The sequence below is a fragment of the Meriones unguiculatus genome, chromosome 7 (genome assembly GCF_030254825.1).
Source record: "Meriones unguiculatus strain TT.TT164.6M chromosome 7, Bangor_MerUng_6.1, whole genome shotgun sequence".
Taxonomy (NCBI): Eukaryota; Metazoa; Chordata; class Mammalia; order Rodentia; family Muridae; genus Meriones; species Meriones unguiculatus.
Genome location: NC_083355.1, coordinates 104,396,767 through 104,421,952, shown reverse-complemented (window position 1 = coordinate 104,421,952; position 25,186 = coordinate 104,396,767). Strand labels below are relative to the sequence as shown.

The following is a 25,186-nucleotide window of genomic DNA, read 5'->3' as shown; positions in this document are numbered from 1 at the left end:
AGGCTTGGTGCAGATTATGTGAAAAATCTAATACCTGTTTTACAAAAAATTCCAAATTATTTATATTGTATAAAAGAATAAACAGCTTTTGGTTTCTATTATTTGGACTGCTTTGAAATGTTTCCTACCTCTATGCAGAAATATGGAGCATGCCTATATATTTGATTAGTGTTACAGCACAGAGAAAGAGCTGTGCCCATGGAAGGGAAGCGCGGGGAAGGGTCCTGAAAGCTGGCATCTCATGAGCCAGGGAGACAGAAGGAAAGCAGGAGGGCCTGGGCAGTGAGGACACAGGTTCATGTGCAGACCCTGCTAAGACACTAGGGGCCAAAGCTAGCACTTTAAATTGTAACTATCTTTTCAGTGAGAATAGTGTATAATTATAGTAAGTATCTGTTAACCATGAAAGTCTACCCAATTATTAAAATACATTACTAAAACCAAGAATTTCAGATAACTTGGATGTGTCTAAAGCATTAATCAATAAAGCTTGCTTAAAATGTAGGCAAACTAAAAATTACTATTCTAAATGGAACCATAAAATGTATAAATGCATAGATGAACTACCATGTAGGCAAGCAAGTTATAGGATTACATATGCTAAAGGAAAAATGAATAGACATTAAATAATGTTTTATTTTACTTTATTATAAATGATTCATAAAATACATTAAAATATATAATTTAAAATTTCAATAAGCTATTTTTATCTCAAAATTACTACTTTATATTCAAAATGTTAAGAGGTTAAACAATCTTAATAAAAATATTGGGGCTAGACATTTCTTATTTTTGCAAAGGACCTGTTTTGGTTCCTAGGATCCAATGGTAGTTCAGAAGCATCTTTAACTCCATTTCTAGTGATTTGTCTATTTTCGCCCCTGAGGGAACATGGCATATGCGTAGTAACATAACATACATTCAGGCACTCACACATATACATACAATAAAATAAATCTTTTTAAAAATTTACTTGTGATTCTAGCATGGATGGACATATTAAAAGGTGTATTACAGTGCAGGTGGAGCAGATTTAATCTAAGGGAAGCAGCCTTCCTGGTCCTAGAGCTATCCAACAGCCCGGGAGCTCTCAACCCTACGTGCTGACTCCTAGACCTCTCTCCTGAAGGCGATGCTTCTCTCCAGTGTCTCCTGAATATACTCATTGTTCCTAGGCACCACAAACTGAACATGCCAAACTGGCGCACTCATGCCCTTCATCAGTGCTACCTCAGAAGAAAACCTGTACTTTTTCTGGTTCTTATCAGAAGCCTGGGATCTCTTCGCGTCTGCCTTTCCCTTCACATCATCTAAACAGATTTCAAGCCCTAGCACTTCTACTTTCTAAATAATAATAACCCTCCCTTAAGTGTATTCCCTCTGTTCTTTATAAGGCCCTGGATCAGCTCGTATTCTTTTTTGTCCAGATTACTGTAGCTCGTGGTCTTCATAAAGGGTATGGCATCACTGTCTAACTAAAAACTGCTTCATAGCTCCTCCATACTTCTCAAGGAGGAAACTAGTCCCAAATCTCCAGAATGGTTCCAATACCTGAGTTTTTCTTACTGCCTGCTGGTAAACCACACCTTCATCTGTACTGAAAGTCCTAGAGTTAAAAGCACAATACCTGGTGCTCGGTAAGCAGCAGGGAACCTGTTCTGCCAAGAGGGCTTGCCTGCCTTTCCTCTTGTTTTTCTTTTCTTTTGTGTTCCTTTCTTTCCCTCCCACCCTCCCATTTTCCTTCCCCTCCCTTTTCTTAACCATACCATGGATGCCAGGACTTGAACTAATACTTACTCAAGAGCATGAGTAATCTCAATGGCTATTCTCCAACTGGGTGAGTTGCCCATCTTGACCCTTGGCACTTGGAGACTGAAAGCCTTAGGGAACCCAACTCCCCACACAAGTTTACAGCAGAAATTTTACATCATTTAGAACTCTGCAAAATTTCAAGCCAAGATTTATTACTAACTAAGATTCTCTCATATATAAATTATACAGTGATAAAAGGTATGGAAAGAGGAAAACTATGGATTTTAAAAATGTTTCAATTAATTGAACTAGATACCACTTCTAACAAACTCAAAAAATATCATGAGACTGTGTGAAATCGAAACATGTTATTTGGCAATCTTAAAGAATGAATGATTTTTAGGCATAATAATGTTGTATTTTTTTGAGAAAGGCTCACTGTGTTGTCTAGTGTTGCCCTGAGCCTGGGGTACCTAGTGTGGCATTTGCTAGAATTATAGACATGCACTATTATGCCTGGCCACATCATGACTGTGGGTTATGCCAATGTGTTTATGGGTAAAATTATACAGAATCTTACAATCACATCCAAATGCTCTGATCTGGAGGAGGTTGGAGATGAAAGAACACTAGAATGAAAGATGAAAGAACACTGCCACATTGGATGACAGAAAGTTGTAGGTTCGCTACAGTAGTAAAGTTTGCAAAAGTGAACATTTTAATGTTGAACTCCATGAAAATAAAAATATCAGCTGTTCAGAAAAATGAGATTATGAAATCTGCAAATCATTGTATCAGCCAGCCTTCAGCAGAGAAGCTTCTTCTCGTAAGAGATGGTAATTAGCCCAAAGACCCAAAACTGGACAATGTGCACAGGGTGAGAGCACTCTGTCCTAAGTGGGATGAATTTATCAAACACCTCCCCTCAAGGGTCAGGGAATGTGTGGAAAAGGAATTGGAAAGATGGTAAGATCTGTAGAGATGGTAGAGGATTCCAAAGACACACAGTTTTCAGACACAAGAGGGTGGATACAAACATGAACTCCGACACTGTGATGGCACACACAAGACCTGCACAAGTTCAAACCAGACAAAATCCAAGCATGGAGAAGAGAAAGTGAACACAGAGTTCCACCCTCAACTGAAAAGCTATTTGTAACTGACACCTGCTGGGAAATGGAAATCTGCTTTCTGGAATGACACTGAGTACATCAACCACACCCAGGCCTAGGAGTCAGACAACACAAAATAGACTCTGGTTTTTGTGCACTTTTTGTTTTATTTTTTTGTTTGTTTGCTTTGAGTTTCACTTTGTTGGTCTTTTTAGTTTTTGAGAGAGAGAGAAAAAAAAAGCCATGAAATTGGGTGGAAAAAGAGGAGACAGGGGAAGGGGAAAGAATATGATCTAAATATATTGTATGGAAAAAACTGAAATAAAAAATACTACCCATAAAAACACCAAATAATTTCTAACTTCTATAAGTCAGAATCCAGAAAAGGAGAAAGAATGCTCTGTTGGTTGAAGCTAGCATAAGCGGCCAGAAGGAGAATGTACACCAGTAACAAATGTGCTCAGATGTCAAAATCCTAAACAAAAGTTTAGCCATTGAATTCAGCAACAGAAAACTTCAACACTTTAATCACAGCACTGAAGAGATAGAGGCAGGCAGATCTCTGTAAGTTTGAGGCCAGTCTAGTCTATATAGTTCCAGGACAGCAAGGAATGCATAGAGAGACCAAACAAACAAAATGAAACAAAATCCAAAAGAAAAAAGAAAGAAAAATTTTAATGCATCACAGCTGGGATCTGTTTATATTAAGGACACAAGCCATTGACTATGTTAACAAACGGAAAATCACATCATCATTGCTAAGAAATGCAAAAAGAGCATTGCATAAAATTACCCATCAAGATCAAAATAGTGTATCAAAAATCTTTTTAATTAGAAAAAAGATACTTTCATGGGAGAGACTCTGAAAATTAAGCATCAAATTAATTAACTCATCAAATTAAGCAGAAGGCTACTTCTTCAAACAAATGTTAAAGAGAATCATAACAAAACAAAACAAAAATAACCCTCCCCCCCAAACAAAAGAAAACAAAACCCACAGTCCAGTCCGGCCAACCACACCCTGCAGGCCGCATCATTCTTTCTAGCTTGTGGAGCTTGACTGGAACACAGCTAGGAATTTATTCCTGCATTGTTCATGCTTGCTTCCCACTGGCAGGAAGCTGTGACAAGGTGCTGTGGTGGGAAAGGCATACAGTGGAGACCCTGCCTCTTGATGCTCAAAGCTTGCTGACCTAAACCTACTGGAAACAGTTCTGAACCAGGCGGCAGCACTGATGTGCCTCAGAAACATCTGCTTTTAAGGAGCAAAATGACAACCTTACCTTCTGTAGGGAGTTTAAGAAGGACCTGGAATTCGTCTTGGAATTGTTCTGCATTGCGGATTTACTTATTTTAAACTCCTTTTCATATCGTGCCAATTCTTTCTTCAGTTTCTCTCTTCGTTGTTGGTCTGCGTCTAAAGAAGGAAGCAAACCTTTTAGCATACCAACAAAACAGAAACACTAACTTTCTGGTCTTTTTAGACTCGTACTATCAAGGATCTCTCCCCCTCCCTGATCTCTCTCTTTGGAAGCTTCTCATTCTATACTCCAGGCTACAGGCTGTTCTCTGAGCTGAGAGCTGAGATAGCCTTGCCAGGAGGAGCCCTTCTCTGGCGCTGGGATTCGAGGCCAACGCCACCAGGAACAACCATCACATCTTCCATGCTAAACATAATTGCGGTATGATAGATGAGTACAAATTTATATACTTTTAAAGTATGGAGAGATTCTAAGTAATATGTAATTTACAGACATTCCAAACAGAGAGTAGAGGCAGGAAAAATCACTTGGGCCAGGAGTTCAAGGCCAGCCTCACAGCAACAACTCATCTCAAATGAAGAATCATAACAACAAAGCCATGGCGACATTTTAAAGACAGGTGTGCTCAGGCAAATGACTTCTGTTTCCTGAAACTGCTGCTCATTAGAAAGGCTAGTAGAACATTACTTTCTTTCTTCATAGTGTTTTTAAGTCAGGTACGGACAAGCAAGTTAATAAGAGATTTTTCACTAGACAAGCACTAAAAATGATAAAATGAAAACTAGCTACATTTCAGAATTAAACAAACAATAATATTACATGTATTTTTAAAAAAAATTAAAATGTCAAGGCTAGTATGGTGGCACATACCTGAATTTGACAATTTAAGAGGAGAAAAAAAAGCCTAGATTACACAGTGAATATCAGGCTAGCCAGGTCAATATTCTAAGATCCTGTCTAAAAGACCAAAAGCTATGCAGTGGGTTTAAGCCTGGGGAGTGGAGGCAGTGACAAGGCTCAGATGACCCAGTAGGTAAAGATGCCTTCCACTCACGCCTGATAACCTATGTGCAATCCCTGGGACCCACCTGTGGAGAAAATGGACTCCCAAAAGTTGTCCTCTGATCCCTACATATACACTGCTGGACATGATTGTACACATGCATGCGCACAAGCATGTACACACACACACAAAGGTGTAATACCTAAGAATTCAAAACAAACCCCCATAGAAAAAGGTAATATTCATTAACATTTTTATTTTATCTATGCACTGTATGTGGACACAATGAATTGTGTGCACACATAAATGATTTCTTGTATATGAGATGTTTAGAAAAGGCAAATCAATGGAGGAAAATGATTTCTCAAGGCTAGGGTAAAAATTATGTGGCTGAAAATTGGTACAAGGAATTTATGTGGCAATGAAAATGTTTTAAAATTGTATAATTTTGTACATTTGGTAAAAATCAAAGAATTAATGGAAAATAATTCTTGTTACTAAAATATTTTATTAAGAATAATAGTAAAACTATCTTCTATAAAAATAAAGCTTGTATATTACTCCATAAATACATACAATTTTATGTGCCTAAAAACGAGTAAACGTTTAAAATAAAATAAATGGGTCTAAAATAAAATGGGTTTAGGCTGAGGAGATAGCTCAGGGGGTAAAGTGCTTGCTAGGCAAGCATAAGGACCTGAGTTCAGATCCCCAGAACCCATGACAGGCCAGCAGCATTCCTCCGCTGAGATGGGAGGCAGTCAGGTAAAATGGCTAGAGGCCTGCTGGCCACCCAGTCTAGCACTTCCAGTGCTGAGCAACAGACTGTCTCCAACAAGATGAAAGTGGGGGCTGACTCTGACTGCCGCATGCACAGCATGGCACATATATGCCTACACGCCTACACACACCCACACACACTCATACCCACAGAGATTAGAAAATTAAAAATTAAAAAAAGAAAAAAAATAAGAGGACATGTTCAATCAAAAATTGTAAAGCTGGGGCTGGAGAGATGTCTCAGCAGGTAAGAGCCCTGGCTGCTCTTTCAGAGGACCTGTTTTCAATCCATAGCACCCACATAGGAGCTCACACCTGTCTATTAACTACACTGCTGGGGATCTAATGCCCTCTTCTGGGCTCTTTGGGCACTGAACACATGCGATACACAGACATACATGCAGGCAAAATATCCATACATATAAAAGAAAAATAAAGGTAAAAAACTCTAAAGCTCATCTAATGTGTGACATGTAACATTATTTAAACAACAAACTATATTCCAGTTTTGATAATGTAAAGACTTAAATGATTAAATTAGCATTCAGCCATATCAGGAAAGTACAGAGCATGAAAACACAGATGGCTTAAATCCAGTAAAATATTGTTTTACATATCATAAGCCTATTTCTGAGTTACCCAGAGCAATTATGGTGAACATAAACTCAGTATTTTAGGGAGTTAATAATGGCTACTAGTTAGCACTTTGGAGATAACAATCTTTTTTATTTTAGCCATTATTCTTTTCTTTATTAGACAAAAACAAACTCATGCCTTAAATGATTTAAAGCAATGTAATATCTATCATGAATAAATGGGCATTAAGTTGAGATTTAAAAACAAAATAAAAGCAAGATTTCAAGTACCGTCCAATTCTTTCAACTCTCAAAATGTTATTTCTATCCTGAACTCCAGACTCATATTCTAACTGCCTCCCTCAAGACAACTGCATTTATTTCTTACTTTAACTTACATGTGGGTGGCAGTACACATGTCGTGATGTGCACGGAGAGGCTAGAGGACAACGTGCAGGCCACTGCTCTTCTTCCACCCGTAGGCCTGGTGGTCACACTAGTTCATTGGGTTTGGTGGGAAGTGCATTTCCTGCCAAGCCATCTTTCTGGCCCCAACTAACTGGATTCCTAACAGGTACACATTTTGACCTTAAAGTGATGAAGACTGACATCCCGAGTCATTTCCTCCTCTAAATCTTTTCCTACCATACTCCTCAGTTTAGTAAATCATAGTTCCATCTTTTTGGTTGACAGCTCCTTTTTTTTTCCTTCTCCCTGCCTCCTTTCTCTCACACCCTAGTCATATCTAAGCCATTGATAGATATGTCTGGAACATTTCCAGAACCTAACATTTCATTCTCTCTTCACTGGTATCAATGTAGTCTAACTATCCACCTGCTTCAATGACAGCATTCTGCAGACTATTTTCACCTCAGCAGCTGGAAGGATGCTTTGAAAAGTAAATTGGCTCTGATGCTTCTACTCAAGACCTCCAGTGGCCTTTCTCTTCATTCACCATGAAGGCCCAAGCCCTCCCGATGTATACCTCTGTCAGTCTTGGTAGCATCATCTATCACTCTTCTGAAGGCTTATTTCACATGTTCCCCATGCTGCTTCTTTTAATTCATCAATCATGGTTCCATTTCATGGCTGTTTCTTCTGCCTGGGTTGCTCTTTCCCTGGATGGCCATAACAATAGTCTCAGTTCCTTCAAGCTTTGCTTGAAAGAAAGAACTTCTCCTCCAAAGGCCCCCAGATTCCTTTACCAGGCTTTCCTCACCATTGTATGAGTCCCATCTGACATATTCTATTTATTTGTATATGCTCATTGCCTGTCTCTTCCTATTACACTGTAAGCTCTGGAAATCAGGTAATGTGTTTTTGTTCAACATTTTAGCTTTAGTTTTTGAACAATGTGTAGCACACAGTAGGCTCCCATAAATATTCTAACTGACAAGTGTGGATTTTATTTTTAAAACTGTTATTTATGTGTGTGGCAGGAGTGGGGAGAGAAAAGCCTTGCAAAGAGGCTAAAGAAGGCATCAGATCCCCTGCTCTACCACTCTCTAGTGTATGCCCTGGAGATAGGGTCTCTTCCTGGACCTGTGGCTAGGCTGGCAGCAAGGCCCAGTGGTCCTCCCGTCTCCATCTGCTACAGCACTGTTACAGTGTGTGACGCCACACTTGACTTTTTCATGGGTGCTGAGGATTTGAACTCAGGCTCTCCTGATTGTGTAGCAAGCACTCTCACCCCGAGCCATCACTCCCATCCTAGTTTTATTTTATTATTTTTACGGTGGCATAAATGTCAGGAAGCTTACCACATGAAAATGAGAGCAATTTCCCCTTATCCCCAAGTACAATAGAAGAGTATGGAGCTAATATGTGAACACAGGTCTAAGTTCAAACCACAACTCATCACTGAAATAACTACACGGGGAAATGTTTTTAATACTATTTGACTTCTTAAGAGGATATTTTGCTTTCAACTGTGAAATTATCTAACTTATGTGAGAAAAAATAAGCAGAAAAAATGTCTTAAGTAAATATTTCTTCAAAATTGAAACTAACAACATACCCCTGTTTAGAATTTGAATGTAAATATGCTTTGATTTCTCTCTATGTTCTAAAATAATATATATAAAGCTCTCAGGTTTCATATTTTAAAATTTTTATTACTGATCCAAATGGAATTTTACATGAAGGAACTGGAATTTTACATGAAGGAACTAGAGAATTCTATTAACTTTTATTTCCCAAATGGCTAGTCAGCTCTTCCTTTGTTTAGTGTACACACTCACTTACTCTCTCTCTCTCTCTCTCTCACACATACACACACACACACACACACACACACACACACACACACAAAGCTTCTTTTAAATGTCAAATTCCTGTGTGGATTTTATCTCATTTCAGAATTATGTTTATTTATTTACTTGTTCCGATTTCACTACTAAATGCTTCTGAGTACCAAACTTTTAAACACCCAACAAAGCTGCTCTCCCACTCCGACCACGTCCAGATCATTTCTTGTATTGATCTACCCGGGTTAATTTTAGAATACATAGCAAAGTTGCAAAAAGCAACATTCATTTTACGGCAATGTAAGTACTCAGGTATCCACAGTTAAGTGGTTCCACAACTCCCGCACATTAGCAAAATCAAGTCCCTTATGTATTATCTCCTACAGGCTTAGCCTAGTTGGTTAAGAGTCTTTATTATATTTTCAGTTGGGTGTATCAGGGCGAGGCACAGTGTTTTGCAGATGTATGCAGATGTCCACAGAGGTTGTAAGTGTGCTTTGGATCCCCTGGAGTTGGAGTTACAGGGGAGCTGCTGGATGGAGGTGCTGGCAACTGAACTCAGATCCTGTCAAAGAGCAGCAGCAAGTTCTTTGAATCACTGAGCCGTCTCCCCACCTGTCTTCCTGTGTCCTTTAAATCATCCCTAGATTACTCAATATACATAATGCAAAGCAAAGTGTGTGCAAATGGTTATGCTTGGTTTTTAAAGAAATGAACAGAAAAATCACTAGGTAGTATATGTCAACAACAAAGTTTGCCTTTTTATTTCTGAGGCATCTGTTGGAATGGCTCTTCTTTTATTTCTGATTTTGAGTCTTCATTCTTTTCTTTCAATCTAGCTAAGGGTCTATGAATTTTCAACACACCAGATTGGTTTGTTGTTTTGTTTTTACATTCCGTTGTTTTTCTGTGTCTCTTTTCTAATCTTTATTATTTCCTTCTTTCCACTAACTGGGGACTCCTTTTCTTTTCTAATCTTTTTCCTTTCTGTGCTGTGCTGACTCGAGGTCTCTTACACGTGAGGCAACTGCTATTCCACTGAGCTACAGCCTTAGCTCTTTCCAGTTTCCTAGGACTTCCATTTAAGTTGTCTGAGATCCTCTCTTCTATAGTGTAGGCATTTGCACCTTAGCACTGACTATGCTCTGTCTTACAAGTTTTAGTATTTTTGTAGTCATGTGAGTTGCTGTTGTTTTTAAGGTTTGGGGCTCTTGTTTTCATTTTCATTTGTAGATTGTCTTACAGTGGAGCCCAAGCTGGCCCTGAACTGCCACGCCCACTGTGTCACTGCCCAGGTGACAGGTGTGCAGCACCACATATCATCCAGAGTTCTATTTGGACTTCACCTTGGACACAAAGTTACTTAGTTTCCAAATGTGTGAATTTTACTACTTTCTGTTTTAAATTTTTATTTTAATTAAATTGTGGTTAAAAAGATACCTGCAATGATTTTTGTTTTCTGAAACACATTAAGATTCATTTGTGACTTGATATGATGAACTCCAGAAATGTTCCATGTCGTCTTAGGGAAAGTGTCTACTATGCCACTCGGTGGAAAGTTTTGGTGTGTTTGTTGGGTTCACTTCATTAACTATGTCATGTTATGTAACTCAGATATTTCTGTACTGGTTTTGTTTAATCCTGCCATTACTGAAAAAGGAGTATCTTTATCTACTGTCTACTACCACTGTATTGCTGTTTTGAGATATAGATTTTTCTGTTACTATTTGCTTTATATATTTCCAGACTCCAATACTGAGTATATAAAATTGCTGGACTTTCCTATTGTACCTTTTAATGACCATATTTTTCTCTATAGGAAGTTCTGACTGAAAGTCTTTTTGGCCAACATAATAATAATCACTGGTGATTTCTTTTGGTTTTCATTCCTGTGTACTATCTTCGCTTTTTATTCTTTCATTCAGTGTGTGTCTTCATATCTAAACCAAGACCAGTATAAACAGCACATCAATTTTTCTTTTCTTTTTAGATTAAGCCAATTACTGTGTACCTTTGGATTGGAAAGTTTAATTTATTTACATTTAAAACACACACACTCACACATACACACGTTGGTTTTTCAAGACAGGGTTTCTTTGTGTGTGGTCCTGGTTGTCCTGGAACTCACAGAGAACCAATTGCCTCTGCTTCCCAAGTGCTGGGATTAAAGGTGTGCGCCATTGCCACCATCCAGCTTAAAACATATTTAAAGCTGGGATTTATTACTATTGTTATTGTTTCCTATATTCTTGGGCAAGTGTTTTGCTTCTATTATTTGGTGACTTTTTGATAATTTACTTTTGTAAACCAAGAGAATGTGGGCGTTTCTAAATCCACAAACAAAACCAACCAAACAAAAACCAACCAAACAACAAACTAACCAAACCAGAAACTATCATGTGTTGTGTCTGGAGAAACTAAAAGCCTTGCATGTGGCTGGTGGAATGTAAAATCATGCAGAAAACACCATGCCAGTCTGCAAAAAAAAGCACAAAGAGAGTCAGTAGGAGACTGAAAAACTTCACTTCTAGGTATATACTCAGAATACCTGTACACCTATGATGCCAGTACTACCACTGATAGCAATGGAAGGAAGACTGAAGTTGCTAATGTGAACAAACAAAATGAGGCACAGGCACACAATAAGATTTATTCAGCCTTAAAAAAAGATTTTGGGCTGGTGAGATGACTCATGCAACACTAGCCTAATATCTGAGTTTGGACCCTAGAACCCAGTTAAAATTAGAAGGAAAGAACTAATTCCACAGGGTTGTCCTTTGACCTCCATATATATGCCATGGCTCATGTGCTAACATATATATCATACTAACACGCACAATAATAAACTTTTAAAAAAGATTCTTATATATTACAACAAAAGCAAATCTTCAGAACATTATGTCAAGTAAAATGTTGGTCACAGAGAAGAAACACTGTAGGGTTCTACTTAATCAAGGAACTTAGAAAGTTCATGGAAAGTAGACTGGAGAGACACTGAACTGAGAGACAGAATGACATGTGGTTCCCAGGGGCTCACACATGGCCAAGGGTAGCTGGATGACAGTGATGACTCTCCTTAAACATACAAGTCACTGAAATGAACACTTAGAATAGAATAATAAATCTCAAGCCATGTGTTTCATCATCTTTTAAAAGGGATATTTGTGTTTAAAAATTACTTACATTTGATGCTGGTACTCACACTTATTGGAACTGAGCAGTCCACTGCGGCTGAAAGAGAAAAAGATTATTAGTATTCTTGATATTTATAAATAATGAAAAACATTAAATGTATAAATCATAAAAAAGCTCTGCAGACTTGAAGTTCTTTGCTTTAGTATTGTATTGCTAGAGATTAAAAGTAAGAGAGCAGATAAAAATTACTTGGTAGGTAGGCTCTTGGCACATATGTACAGTTGTGCAGCTTGGTCTTCAGGTGGGACTCCTGACAACTGAAGCAGGGGCTGTCTCTGACTCTGTTGCCTGCCTTTGGATCCCTTTCCCCTGGCTGAGCTACCGTGTCTAGCCTCAATAGAAGATGATGTGCCTAGTCCTACCGCAACTTATAAGTCAAGACAGGTTGATATCCATTGGAGGCCTCCCCTTTGCAGAGGAGACAGGGAGGAAGGAAGGATGGGGGAGGAGGAGTGAAGGGAGGTGTTGGGAGGAGAGTAAACTGTGGTCAGATGTAAAGTAAATAAATAAATTAATAAAAATACTAAGTAGGATTAACAGCTTATTAGATAATGTGGAAGAAATACTGGTGAACTTGAAAACAGCAGTATAACCACTGAAACAAAATATAAGGAAGACTGAAAAAGAAATGAACAGAGCATTGATCGCCTAATGCCATGCCTTTCCTATGGCACATCAACACATGTGAATGGAGTCTTAAAGCAAACCGGAAAGAAAGGAAAATGAAGCATTTACACTACCTATTTCAAGACTTCGTGTAATGTTACGAAGATAACACAGGTTGGTGTGGACAGAAATGTGGACAAGTAGATAAGTAGGTCAAAAATAAAGTCTCAAGACAGATTTATACATCTGGTCAAATTATGATAAGGTAATTTAATAGGGAAAGGATTTTCCCTATTTCAATAATTGACTCCAGGAATTTATACAGAAGTAGGCAAAAACCAGTACCAATTTTTTTATACAATATATCAAAACTCAAAATGAGCCACACAAACTTAAATGGAAGAGCTAAAAGCAGAAAGCTTCTAGAAGAAAACAAATTTAGAAAACACTAAGATTAGAAAATGATTGAAAATTGGCTTGATTTTATGATTTTAATGCTGTAACATGTTATTTTCCTCAGTTATTTAAAACATAACCTAAACATTTTAAACTTCATCTCTTGAAGCTACATAGTGAAAAGCTAATGTCACAAAAAAGTAAACAAACATTAGGTAAAATTAGTTAAAAAATTAGTGAAATTAAAGTTTCTAGCTAAACTTGCAAATATTCACAAAGAAGAGACACCATACGGACAAACAGCTAGTGCTGGTGAAGATGTAGTGACACAAAAAACAAACCAGCAGTCACTCCAGAAAGGATACAATCACAAAGCTAAACGTACAGACAAAGCTTCCATTCTATTCTTAGTGAAACAGAAACATATGTTCACAACTATATAGAAACACAATAATTTAATTCCCAGTAGCTCACATTGAGTCAAAACCACCCAAACATATTCACCAAGTCATGAATCAACTAATTACAACATATTCATTAAATGGAATACACTTTTTTTGTTGTTGTTGTTATTTTGAGACAGGGTCTCTATAGCCCTGACTGTTCTGGAACTCCCTATGTAGATCAGGCTGGCCTAGAACTCAGAGATCTGCCTCCCTCTGCCTCCTGAGTCATGGGATAAAAGGTGTGCACCACCAATTTATACTAGTTATAAATAAAAATAAATACGTTTAAGGGCTGGGAGATGATTCAGTCAGTAAAGTTGTGCAAGCACAGGGCCTGAGTTATATTCCCCAAACCCACGTAAAACAGCCAGGTGTGGTGGCGCACACTGAGAGCCCTGGTGCTGGGGAAGCAGCTGGCTCCTCAGGGCTTGCTGGCCAGCCAGCCTACCCTAATGGGTGAGCCTCAGGCCAGTGATAGACTTGTCTCAAAAATAGGGAATGACATATGAGGATGTCCTCTGGCACGCGCGCGCACACACACACACACACACACACACACTCCGCCCCCAAATTAAGAAATACTGATAAAGACAACATGGATGCCTCAGAGCATTGTGCACATTGAAAGCCAGATCCAGTGTATAAATACCTATTATTCTAGAAGCATAAAATTGTAGAAAAGGCAAAACTTTTTGTAGGAACAGAGATCAGTAACTTCAGAGATCTGAGGAGGAAGCACTGACTGCAAAGATTAGAAGGGGAACTCCTTTAGGATAATAGAAATATCCCACACCGGGGGTCAGTAAAGTGTTGTTGTAAGGACAGAGGGTAAATGCTCTGGCTTTGAGAAGTGACTTGGCTGGTCACAACTAGTTGACTCTGCCTTTCAGGGCACAGCCAGTGTGAGAAAGAATGAACATGATGATGCTGACGGGAATTAACTTCAAATCTCATACTACTTCCAAATTCTACAAAATACTACGCATCAATTTATTTAAGCAGAAATTTAAAATACACCATTCCCTGCTCATGAATTGAACAAAAACAACTGGCAGGAATACTGACATACATGCTATAGTTAAATGATCTCTGGTTTACTGTGAATACAGTAGTGGTCACAGAGATGTATGCATTTGCAAAGTATTTCCCTACGCACTTATAACTAGCGCACCTATTTTATACAAGCTAACTCTTAATAAAATCAACAATAAAAGAAAAAAAATGGCAGCCAACATCTTCTTTGTGTAATTTACCAAGTAAAAGAGCAGCTTATACAATTCTATTAAGAGTGGCATCTAGCTGGACATGGTAGCACAACACATTTCTTGGGAACCCAAAGCAAAAACATATTGACACCAGGCCAGCCCGGCTTTATACTGAGACCCTATTTTTAAATGTAAGAAAAGGAAAGGGCACAGGAATTTAGCACAGCCACTAATGTGTTTGTCATGAAAGCACAAGGATGTCTGGACCCAAGGACTTCAGCATCCACAGCATGGCAGCACACATCTGTACTCCCAGCACTGAGGGGAGACAGAGAAGAATCTCGGGCTTACTGGCTAGCTAGTCTAACCCTAAAATGCCAAGACCAGGGTCTCAGGGAGAGGGCCTCTCTTGAAGAAGAGATGGCTCCCAACAAATTACACCTAAGGTTGACCTTTGACTTCTATATGCGTATGCACACACTTACATACATGCCCAAACACACAAACGTGCCCCAATTGACACACAGATAAAATTTTAAACAGAAACAGAAAAATGAGCAATATCTAACAACAAAAATAATATTAGAATACAGTAAATGAACTGAGGATGTAGTTGTAAATATTGTTAAAGTAATACTTGCTGTTAATATAAAAAATAGTTGATATCTCACTTTAAGAAAACAAGTCCTCTTTACCATAATGAGGTTTACCATAATGAGAAGAAAAGCTAGGGTTTAAATTGGCACAGAAAGTTCACATTTGCGAATTTTTACCTTTGGCTGAAAGGATTTTATTATAGTGAACAGCCATGTGGTTCTTGACCAGCTGGAGAGTGGTTAGTCTGAGAGAGGAGGAATCAGTGCAAAAAGCTAAAAATCAAAAATAGTCCGTCATTACAGGTTTAAACTTGACATAAACATCACAAGATACACAGTCACTGAAGTCATTCTTAGTCATGTTCTGGAGTTCACTGGAAGAGGCTGAGGGTTCACCTCCATGGTGCTGTGTCCAGCCTTTGTTTTGCCCTGGTGGCTCTGATTAGCAACTCATCAGTTTTGTTCAAACCTCCTTAAGAGTTAAGTTTGACAGGCTAGAGAGCTTGGGAAAGAGATTCTAGAATATAATCTAATAAAATAATCCAGAATATAATCTGTTAATAGATTAGTGATGTTAATCTGTTAATTAATTATTATTATTATCTATTTTATGTCTTTTTATCTCATAACTGAAACTCTTCAGTCACTTGCTTGGTTATATGAACAAAGCACGGAGTCTGGGAAATCAGACAAGTCCCAGACCACAAGACCCTGCTCTGAGAGGCAAGGCTCTGACGTTACACCTGGACTCAAGATCCACGGACTGCTCTACGTACAGGGGCAGAAAAGCCTAGGCTGTTCAACTTCTCCACCTTCACTCAGATTGCTGAAAGGGAATCTTAGAAGCAGTAAGCACCAATATTTAAGTATAAAGTACTATGGACGCATATTCTTAACCATTAAAAACACTTTTCTGCATGTGCACGTGGGTGGTGTAGGTGCGTGTAGACATATTCACATGCGTGTGAGTACATGTTTTGTGAGAGGAGTGTCTGTGTGTGTGTAAGCGTGTCAGGAACCTTCCTCAATCACTCTCCATCTTCTTTACTGAGGTAGGATCTTTTCATTTGAACTAGGTGAGGTGATGAGGCTAATCTAGCCAGCCAACTTGTCTGGCCATCCCACCTCTGTCTCCCCGGGGTGTGGGGGGGCGGCAGCTGCTCCCACAAGCTTTTTCATAGCTTTTGAGGATCCAACTCTCAAATGTGCATGGCAAGTGCTTTATCTATTTATCCACTGAGCTGTCATCCCAGCCCCCAAAAAGCAGCCATAGGGACGTACACTTAGAGAATTCAACAGTGGAATAGAGCATAGGGCTTGAAAAACAAGTGGCTCTTCTACACAGACACTGAGATTCCCTCCTGTATCTATGCTGCAGTACCTCAAAATCAGCTCATTCAGGGAAACTGCAAGACAAGCCTGTTACCACGGGAGACTCTGCTGGCGGGCACTTGCCATGCAGTTACACTCTCTCTACCAGTAAAATGTTTCCACTTAATAGAAGTGGAAACCAAGGCCCTGGGCTGTGAACTAAGTCTGTGTCATATTATAGACAAGGAATGCGTGCTGAGATAAGAGCCAATGCAGCTGCAGACTGACAACTCTCTGCCTGCAGTAGCTTTGCAAGCACACTTGAAAAGTTAACAAACCTCCTATTGTATTCTTCACCCTGGTCGTGTGTGTGTGTGTGTGTGTGTGTGTGTGTGTGTCTGTGTCTGTGTGTATGTGTGTGTCTGTGTGTATCTAAAGATTGGGTTGCATATATGTTATGCAAACACTCTACCCTGAGCTATATCTCTAGCACTCTTTACTTTTTATTTTGAGAGGGTCTCATTCAGTTCTCAGGATTGCTTTGATCTCACTCTCTAGTCCAAGCAGGCCAGAAACTTGCTATCCTCCTGCCTCAGCCTTCCAGATAATGGTATTACAGTCTTGCACAACAAGACATTGCTTCAAAGGATTTTTGCTTGTTTTTTTAAAAATCAGTTTTCCTAGCTGTTTCTATGTACACACTCTGATACAAAGAAATAAAATGAAATAATTGAAAATATCATCATTTGTTCATACTTAGAAGAAACAGTATAAAGGATTTTTCATGGAAATAAGAACAATAGGCTTAAATCATTGTTCCTAAAACCCATACCAAAGATTTTTAAGTTATAATTACAAAAATTATTTTAGCGTTAACATTAAATTTTTTCTTTGAAGAGTTTAAAATATAAAAGCATCACAGAACATAAATATTAACTCATAAGTATTAGCTGAGAATATATTCAAGTTTTCTCTACACAGCTTTTCTTTATGGCTTATGTCTTTATCACTTGATAATCATCATCTTAAGGCAGGCATGCCTTAAACAGGACCTTGCGTTGGCAAAAGTAGTCCCTGCTTGTAGCAGTTCAAAATCATGACCCCCTAATGTATCTACAGAATCCCTCCAACATTTCATTCTCCTAATGTGAAATACACATGCTCAACAGGGAAACGTCTCATGTTCCCCGCAGAGAACAGGGAGTGTTTAATGAAGCTACAGTTTTAAGTAGCTCACTTACCGTTGCTCTTGGTGCTCAAGTGTCCTGTAAATAGGCATGGTGGATTGTATCTGGGAAGGACAGATACAGCTGCTCTGACTTTCAACAACAATAAAAACCACAAATTAGGACATGTGAAACACAACTTTCACATACACAAAAAAAAAAAAAAAACAATACAAAATATTTTAAAAATAACACATTTATTTTTAAACAAAGTTGTTGAAACTTTTATTCAGGTAAGCATGGTGGTGCATGCCTTTAATCCCAACAGTTGGGAGGCAGAGGCAGACAGATCTCTATGAATTTCAGGCCAGCCTGGTCTATGTAAAAAGTCCAAATCCAGCCAGGGCTACATAATGAGACCCTGTCTTAAAAAAATAAATCATTCGAATAAAATGTAATTAATGTAAAAAATAAAAATTTAATTAAAAATAAATCATTCAATTATGTCACCAGCAATAATATATCAAACTGCAAAAATCCTATGACCACAGACTGAACATATCCTTTTTGAGAAAATGAGACAGGGCTAGGAGATGGCACCACTGATAAGGAGGCTGTCACATAAGTACCAAAGACATGATTTTGGAATCCATGTAAAAAGCCAGGCATGGCAGTGCCTCCTTATAAATCCAGCTTCGGAGGAGATGTGGATGGACACAGGTAGATCCCTGGCACTCTGACAAACTACCGTAGCTGAGTCATTGAGCTGCAAAAGTTCACTGACTTGACAGTTTTAGCCGTCAACTTAACACAGCCTAGAATCAGCTATGAGAAGAGTCTCAGCGAGGGAGTGCCCAGATCACACCCAGCGCTTCAAGCCCCTCCTGCTGTGCCTTCCATGCAGGGATGGCCAAGAGCAACAGAAATAAAACCACAACAGCGGAAGACCCTGCCTTAATAAAGGAGAAGAGCTGAGGAAAGATAGACGACCTTAGCTTCAAACCTACACATAGGCGCACACATACATGTTTAATGAAGAAAACAAGCTAGTTTATGTGAAGCATTGTGTGTATGCGGTGTGTGCTTGCCAAGTGCTCTACCACCGAACTGTTTTAAACTAAGTTATTGTCCGGAACCATTAACTCGGGGACTGCAGTTTTACCGGCTCAAGTGATCAGCTATGTCACTTGATATATACTGACTTTATTCTGTTCATTACTGACACCTTGGCGGTTTTGTTTTGTAATAATACATATTTGAGAGGAGAAAACTAAGACTACTGGTCCTATGTCCATTGTATTATCAGCACCCTGTGCTGCAAAAGCAAGAGGAGACGACCTGTTAGGACAGCTAACGGAAAGGATCTTGGGAAAGATTTTCTAATGTGTTATTCCCTTGGAGATACTTTTGTAAGCGACCTATTCCTAAGCTTCCAGCAATGTTGGGAAAATATTGAAACGCCATTTTTTTTTCCCCTCAGTGAAGTTTCTTCCAGTTCTTAGTAAAATCAAATCATTCAGGAAACTGAGCTGAAGTTTGACTGTCCTACCAAAACCATAAATCTCACACACTAATTTTTAGTCTTAATTTCAAGAAGGCTGTTCTTTATTTGGACATTTGGTTTGAGACTTACTTTTGGATCATCCTGAGTTCAATCAGGATACAGAAACTGAACAGTTATACTCCTAAGTGAGGAGTATAAAGGACTGTTAAACAGTCATAAAAGTAGTAAAAGAAATGAGAAAACTTATATATATAGTTACTACAGTATTGCCTAACATTTGCATTGGGGAAAAAAAAAGTCATGTAAAGAAAGAGAAAGATATACTCCATTCAAGGAAGCAGTCCCCGAGAGAGCCCAGATGAAATGAGTTGTCTATTCCTCCCTTCAGGTCTGTGAGTTTTAACATGACATTTCTCTGTTAGGAATGTTAGAAACCAATGAGTGCACATCTTACTGTAAAAAAAAAAACTTGTTGAATATAATACTTATTTTACAAGTTCAAAACTAGAAACAATGCTATTACTACATAATGAACTAAAAGTGAGGCCACTTGGTAAGTTACAAACTATAAACCCGTTTTCATTTGTCACCTCATTTTTATTAGGAGACAAATGCCCCACTCTGCTATGTAAGTAAAACAATTAACTCAAGGGCTTTATATTCTTAGTCTGGGTTCAGAGCGTGTTCTGTCACCTTCTATGACACTGGGCGAATTATTTATACTATTTTGTTTTCTTTATCTCAAAATATGACTAATACCATTGAACAAGATTTGTGTGTGAGCATTAAACAAGCGTTTGGTATTCTGAAGTGTTCGGTGTCTGAATATCCTATTTGTTGACTTTAACACTTCTCTTGCTCTATTATTGTAAAATAAAGGTGCACGCAAATTTAAAAGCAAGATTTAACTCAAGGAATCATTCGCAGATCGATTCAACGGAACCTTTTAAATAGACCCCCCCCCCCCGCCCCGTGTGTTTGTGTGTGTGTGTGTGTTGTTGCTCAAGAAAGAACACTTGCTTAGGCTGTGAGGCTTCAACTTCGATTGGGCTTACTTGTGAATAAGGTCACCAACTACTTCACGCTCTCCACTTGACTCAGAATGTCACTCAGGGCAAAAGCTGTGCCCTGTGATTATGGGTAGTCTTCTGCTGTTAAACATTCAGTCCAGCAACCAGCCGCACTGGAAGTTTATAACGAATGCGGTATCCCAGGTCTGGGTGAGTCAGTTCTGGAGGGAGGGACTGGCGACTTCATATATTTACACCAGGAACCTGCCACATACTATCTGCACTTAATCTCCAGGCGCTCCGTGACATGGGCGTTTTCTCCCCCATGATGAGGAAACTGAGGGTCGTTTCTGCAAAAGCAGAAGGCCTCATCTGGGACTCAGGTCAAACTTCTAAGATGAGGCTTGGTACTCTGCCCGGGATCAGGGGATGGATGTCAGGGCGACAGACTCAAGGGCAGGAAGGAGATCAATGAGCCGGGCAAGCGGGGCCTCCCTCTGGGCTCCGGGCCTGTCCGGCTCGAGCTGTTACCTCGCCGCACTAGAGGAGCTGGCAGGCGACCCGAAAGGCCTGGGCGCGGCCTGGACACGCGCAGCCCCTTACCTCTCCGGCTGCCATCCATGCTTAGTTCTCCTGCACCCTTCGCTGGGACACTCCGCGTTCCCTTGGTTCTTCTCCGGGTCAAGCCGGTACCTACAGTGGAGGTTTGGAAAGACTACCCCGCGGACACCTCAGTGGCAACAGCTTCAGAGGCCGTCGCCAGGCCGGTTGCTAAGGGCGGGCTTCGCGGCCGCAGATTATGACGTCACAGCAAGGGACGCGTGCTCCTAGGCCCCGCCCCGCCCACACAACACCGACGGGGACTCCAGGCTACTGCAGCTGTGTGGGAAGGGGTTAAAGGGCCCCGGCGCCAATCCGTTGCTATGAGAGCTTGCCAGCTATGCAGAGTGAACTGTCAGAAACGCAAGTCACATCTGTTTCTGTCACCATGCCCACTTTTTTACTTGGGTACCGGGGATTAGAACTCAGGTCCTGAAGCTTGCAGAGCAAGCACTCTTGACCAGGGAGTCATCTTCAGCAGCCCATATCTTGGTTTGCCAGCATTAGTTTGGATTTCCTTCCTGCCTACTGAGTTCCTCACCTCTTACCCTCGCTCTCCCTTTATCTCAAAGCTACAACTCCAATTTTATTTTGAATGGAAGAAGAAGAATGTGTGTGTGTGTGTGTGTGTGTGTGTGTGTGTGTGTGTGTGAGAGAGAGAGAGAGAGAGAGAGACAGAGAGAGACAGAGAGAGACAGAGAGAGACAGAGAGAGAGAGAGAGAGAGAGAGAGAGAGAGAGAGAGAGAGAGAGAGAAGGTCGATCTGTTCCGCGGCTCTCTGCCAAATTGTTTATTTTTGCAATAGTTAATTGTGAGCTCTTGAAAGTAAGATCAGACTGGGGTAGAGGGAGTGCAGAAAACATTCTGTCAAGCTGGGTTTCTCAGCATCCTGTTCTTGAACTTTTCGGCTGGGTGTGTGAGTCTTTGTGGGCTTATATAGCAGCATTCCTGCAAGCAAACTCTTGACAACCAAAAATGTCGCTAGGTATACCTCTGTCATCACAAAAAGCACACCAGATCCCCAGCCAGACTTGCTGAACTGTGGGCATCTATATATTATCATTGGTTTTAATTGCAACTTGCCACAAGTTAGACTCTCCAGAATAGAGAGCTTTTTATGATTGCCTTAAACGATTTGGAAGACCCACTCGATTTGTGGGTGCTATCTTCTGGTAGCAGTACGGATTTTAAAGTGTTATGGCTGATACGCAAAGTAGCTCACCTCTTGCTGGCTTAGCTTTTCCTCATGCTGCCCCGTTGACTTACCCTTTTGCTGCTGTGGTTGAATCCTTCCACATCAGAACCAGATTTTCCAATTTTCCGCCAGGAACTAAGGACCAACCCTCAGCTCTCCAGGAATTTTTCAGGTTTTTGACATCAGATTGAGACTGCTGAGGCATCCAGCCTTGTGGATGGAGCAAGTAGGCCAACCTGCCTGTGAGAAATAGTCATTGTGGGGCTACTCTGACTACTGAGGCACTTGAGGATAAAGAAACTATCAAGTTCTCAGCCTCTCGGGTGTAATTCAGCTGCTTTTGCTATTTTCTTAATTTTTATTTATTTATTATTAATACAGTATTCTGCCTATATGTGTGTCAGCAGACCAGAAGAGGGCACTAGATCTTGTTATAGATGATTATGAGACACCACATAGTTGCTGGGAATTGAACTTAGGACCTTAGAAAGAACAGCCAGTGCTCTTAATCCCTGAGCCATCCCTCCAGCCCATGTTTTTGCTATTTTAATGTAATCTGACTTAAAAGTTCACACATACACAAGCAACACACACACACAGCCTAAACACACACACTCACACATACCATTGGCTCTGTTCCTCTATAGGACACTGGACAGTGCTATCCCTGGGTAGGTGAGTCTGGGTTGTATAGAGAAGCAAACTGAGCAAGCCTTGAGGAACGGGTTGGTAAGTAGTGTTCTTCCATGGCCAGCCTCTAGGTTCCTGCCTTGAATTCCTGTCCTGACTTCTCTTCATGATGGACTGTAAGTTGTAAGATGAAATAAACCATTTATCCTGAAATTGCTTTTAGTCATGGTGTCTTGTCTTAGCACTAGAAACCCGGTTACGACAGCTTACAAGTTTGATTGTGAATTGGATTTTAAGCCTGCTGAGCCTCATGTCCTTGTTTATACAAATAAAAGGAATGCTGGAAATTGTGCAGATACAAGAATTACGATATGGACAGTGGCTGACCAAGAACATGTGGGATTGTACAGGTGTCAGGTTCCAAGTCTTAGAAGAGGAAAGTGAGGCTTAAAGAAAGTAAATCAGGAATCATATAACAATGAAAGGGAAGAAAAAAAAAAAAGCAGAATCCCAATTATAAGAACGCCTGGAGCAGTGGTCCTCTAAGACATACGGAGGAGAGAAACTTGGGCTTAAAATATGACGATTCTGTATCTCCAACAGCATTTAGGATGATACAGAGTAAGGGGACCGAGAGGCACTGGGGCTGTGGCACAGAGGTCAAGAACACCTACTGCTCTTGTAGAGGACCTGCGTTCAGTTCACAGCTGCCACAACTACCTGTAACTCTGGGTTCAGGGGATCTGACACCTTTAGCCTCAATGGCACCTATAACGGATGTGTGCACACCCACACATAGACAGACAAACACACTCACAGTTAAAAATAAAACATGTTTTCAAGACAGAATTGGATATTATGCAGAAAGCAGAAACTTATATTCCCACACAGTTACTTAAAATTCTGAGACCCCTAAGGCATTTATGATACTATTAGCAGCTTAAAAACCCACCTTGCTTATTATATCATGCAAAAAAGGTCTCCAGTAAGCATTTGCTAAAGCTTGACTAGAGCAGGGGTTTAAAGGGAAAACTGAGGAAGGCAACACAATGATTTGGTTCACTAGAAAGAGATGCTAGCCAAAGCAGATTTGTGGATAAAGATATCTGTTTTGGGTCCTTTGCATATGTATTATGGTTTCCAATTTTGTGTTTTTTATGGGATTCCTGTGTGTGTGTGAGCATGCGTGTCTCTGCAGCTACATGTGTTTCTTGTGCTTTTTCTTTGGCTCTTTTTCTCGTTTTGTTATTTTTTGTTTCATTCTCATTTGTTTGCTTTTTATTTGTCTTATTGTATTTTATTATTATTCCTCCGAGGTGCGTTTGTTTTCTAAAGAGAGACAGAATAGCTGTGTGGATCTGGATGAGAGGGGAGGTAAGGAGGAACTGGGAGGAGTAAGGGGAGAGGAAATTGTTTTCAGAATTTATTGTATGGAAACCATCTATTTCCAATAAAAGACAAAGTATATTTTACTTTGAAGTAGGAAAGAGGCTTCCCTGTTGGGAGAAGGAAAGAGAGTAGAGAGGATCCTGAGGTCACTATTGCCTGATGTTTGGCCATCTCTGAGGCCCTCTTCAGTTTGGTGTTTCTCTTTAAAGCAGTTATGTTGTTCCATTTCTTGCAAGAATGAAGGTGCAACAGGGTCTACTGATGTCCAGTTTTGCTGTGAACATATTACTGTTAGTGGAATATAGTTTGTCCTTGACTTTTATCTGTGTATGTGAAAAAGAGAGAAGACCTTTCCCAGGGGCAGTCCAAGTCTTGGTCACAGGCATACAGCTGGTATGAACTTATTGCAGGGTAGGATCCCAAGAACACCGGCACACTGCAGTGATCAGTACCAGTTGCACTGACCTCAAGGAGGAGGCACCATTGTGAAGACCTTTTGATGGATGATGTTTCAGCATGATTTCATATTCAGAAATTACTCTACTACTGTATTGTTGTTACCTATGTTCACAAATTGGTCCATCTATGTTTTAGAAAAAAAATTATCCTCTTGAGTGAATTGTCAGGTGAAGGGCAATAGTTTGATTTTTGTATGTGTGAGTTGAAAAATGTTCAAAATTATGATTTGTGGGTTTTGTTTTGTTTTGAGGGTTTTTCGAGACAGGGTTTCTCTGTGTAGCCTTGGTTCTCCAGGACTTGCTTTGTAGACCAGGCTGGCCTCTATCTCACAGCTATCTCCCTGCATCTCCCTCCTGAAGTGCTGAGATTACAGGCATGTGCCACCGCACCCAGCATGTTCACTTCTGATGTATTTTCAAACTACTTTTTATCTTTTTGGTTCTCTTTACTGAGACTGTAGCTTTTAATTTTCTTTTATCTTGTGTGCACGGGTGCACCTTAAAGTCCATATAAAGACTTGACTCTCTTATAACGTGTCTTTCTTACAGGCAGTTGTGAGCCAGTGGGTGCTAGTTTCAAACTCAGTTCCTCTGCAAGAACAACACATGCTCCTAACTGCTGAGCCAACTCTCCAGCCCGCTCAATTAGATCTCTCTTATTGAAGGACTTCTAAGCTTTTGGATGGTGATATAAATAAAATAAATTATGTATAAACAGTCTGTACTATCTGAACTAATAAAACATGTAG

At 39.8% G+C, this 25,186-nt stretch overlaps 1 protein-coding gene across 9 annotated transcripts in view; it reads right to left on the bottom strand.

The window, feature by feature from the left end:
- Spata7 (spermatogenesis associated 7) overlaps positions 1-20,965 on the bottom strand; it is a 34,213-nt gene extending 13,248 nt beyond the window's left edge. Inside the window, exons 1-5 of one of the 9 annotated variants that reach the window (XM_060388001.1) lie at positions 20,769-20,965; positions 17,727-17,804; positions 15,352-15,447; positions 11,914-11,961; positions 4,148-4,281 (exon numbers count right to left, since the gene is read on the bottom strand). In XM_060388001.1, coding sequence (XP_060243984.1) covers positions 4,148-4,281; positions 11,914-11,961; positions 15,352-15,447; positions 17,727-17,804; positions 20,769-20,787 — 375 coding nt within the window. In that variant the 5' untranslated portion in view covers positions 20,788-20,965. Of the gene's footprint in view, positions 1-4,147; positions 4,282-7,469; positions 7,603-11,913; positions 11,962-15,351; positions 15,448-17,726; positions 17,810-20,768 lie in introns of those variants that run through there. The other 8 variants (XM_060388004.1, XM_060388003.1, XM_060388002.1 and 5 more) reach the window with 8 other exon arrangements.
- Positions 20,966-25,186: the final 4,221 nt, after the last annotated feature.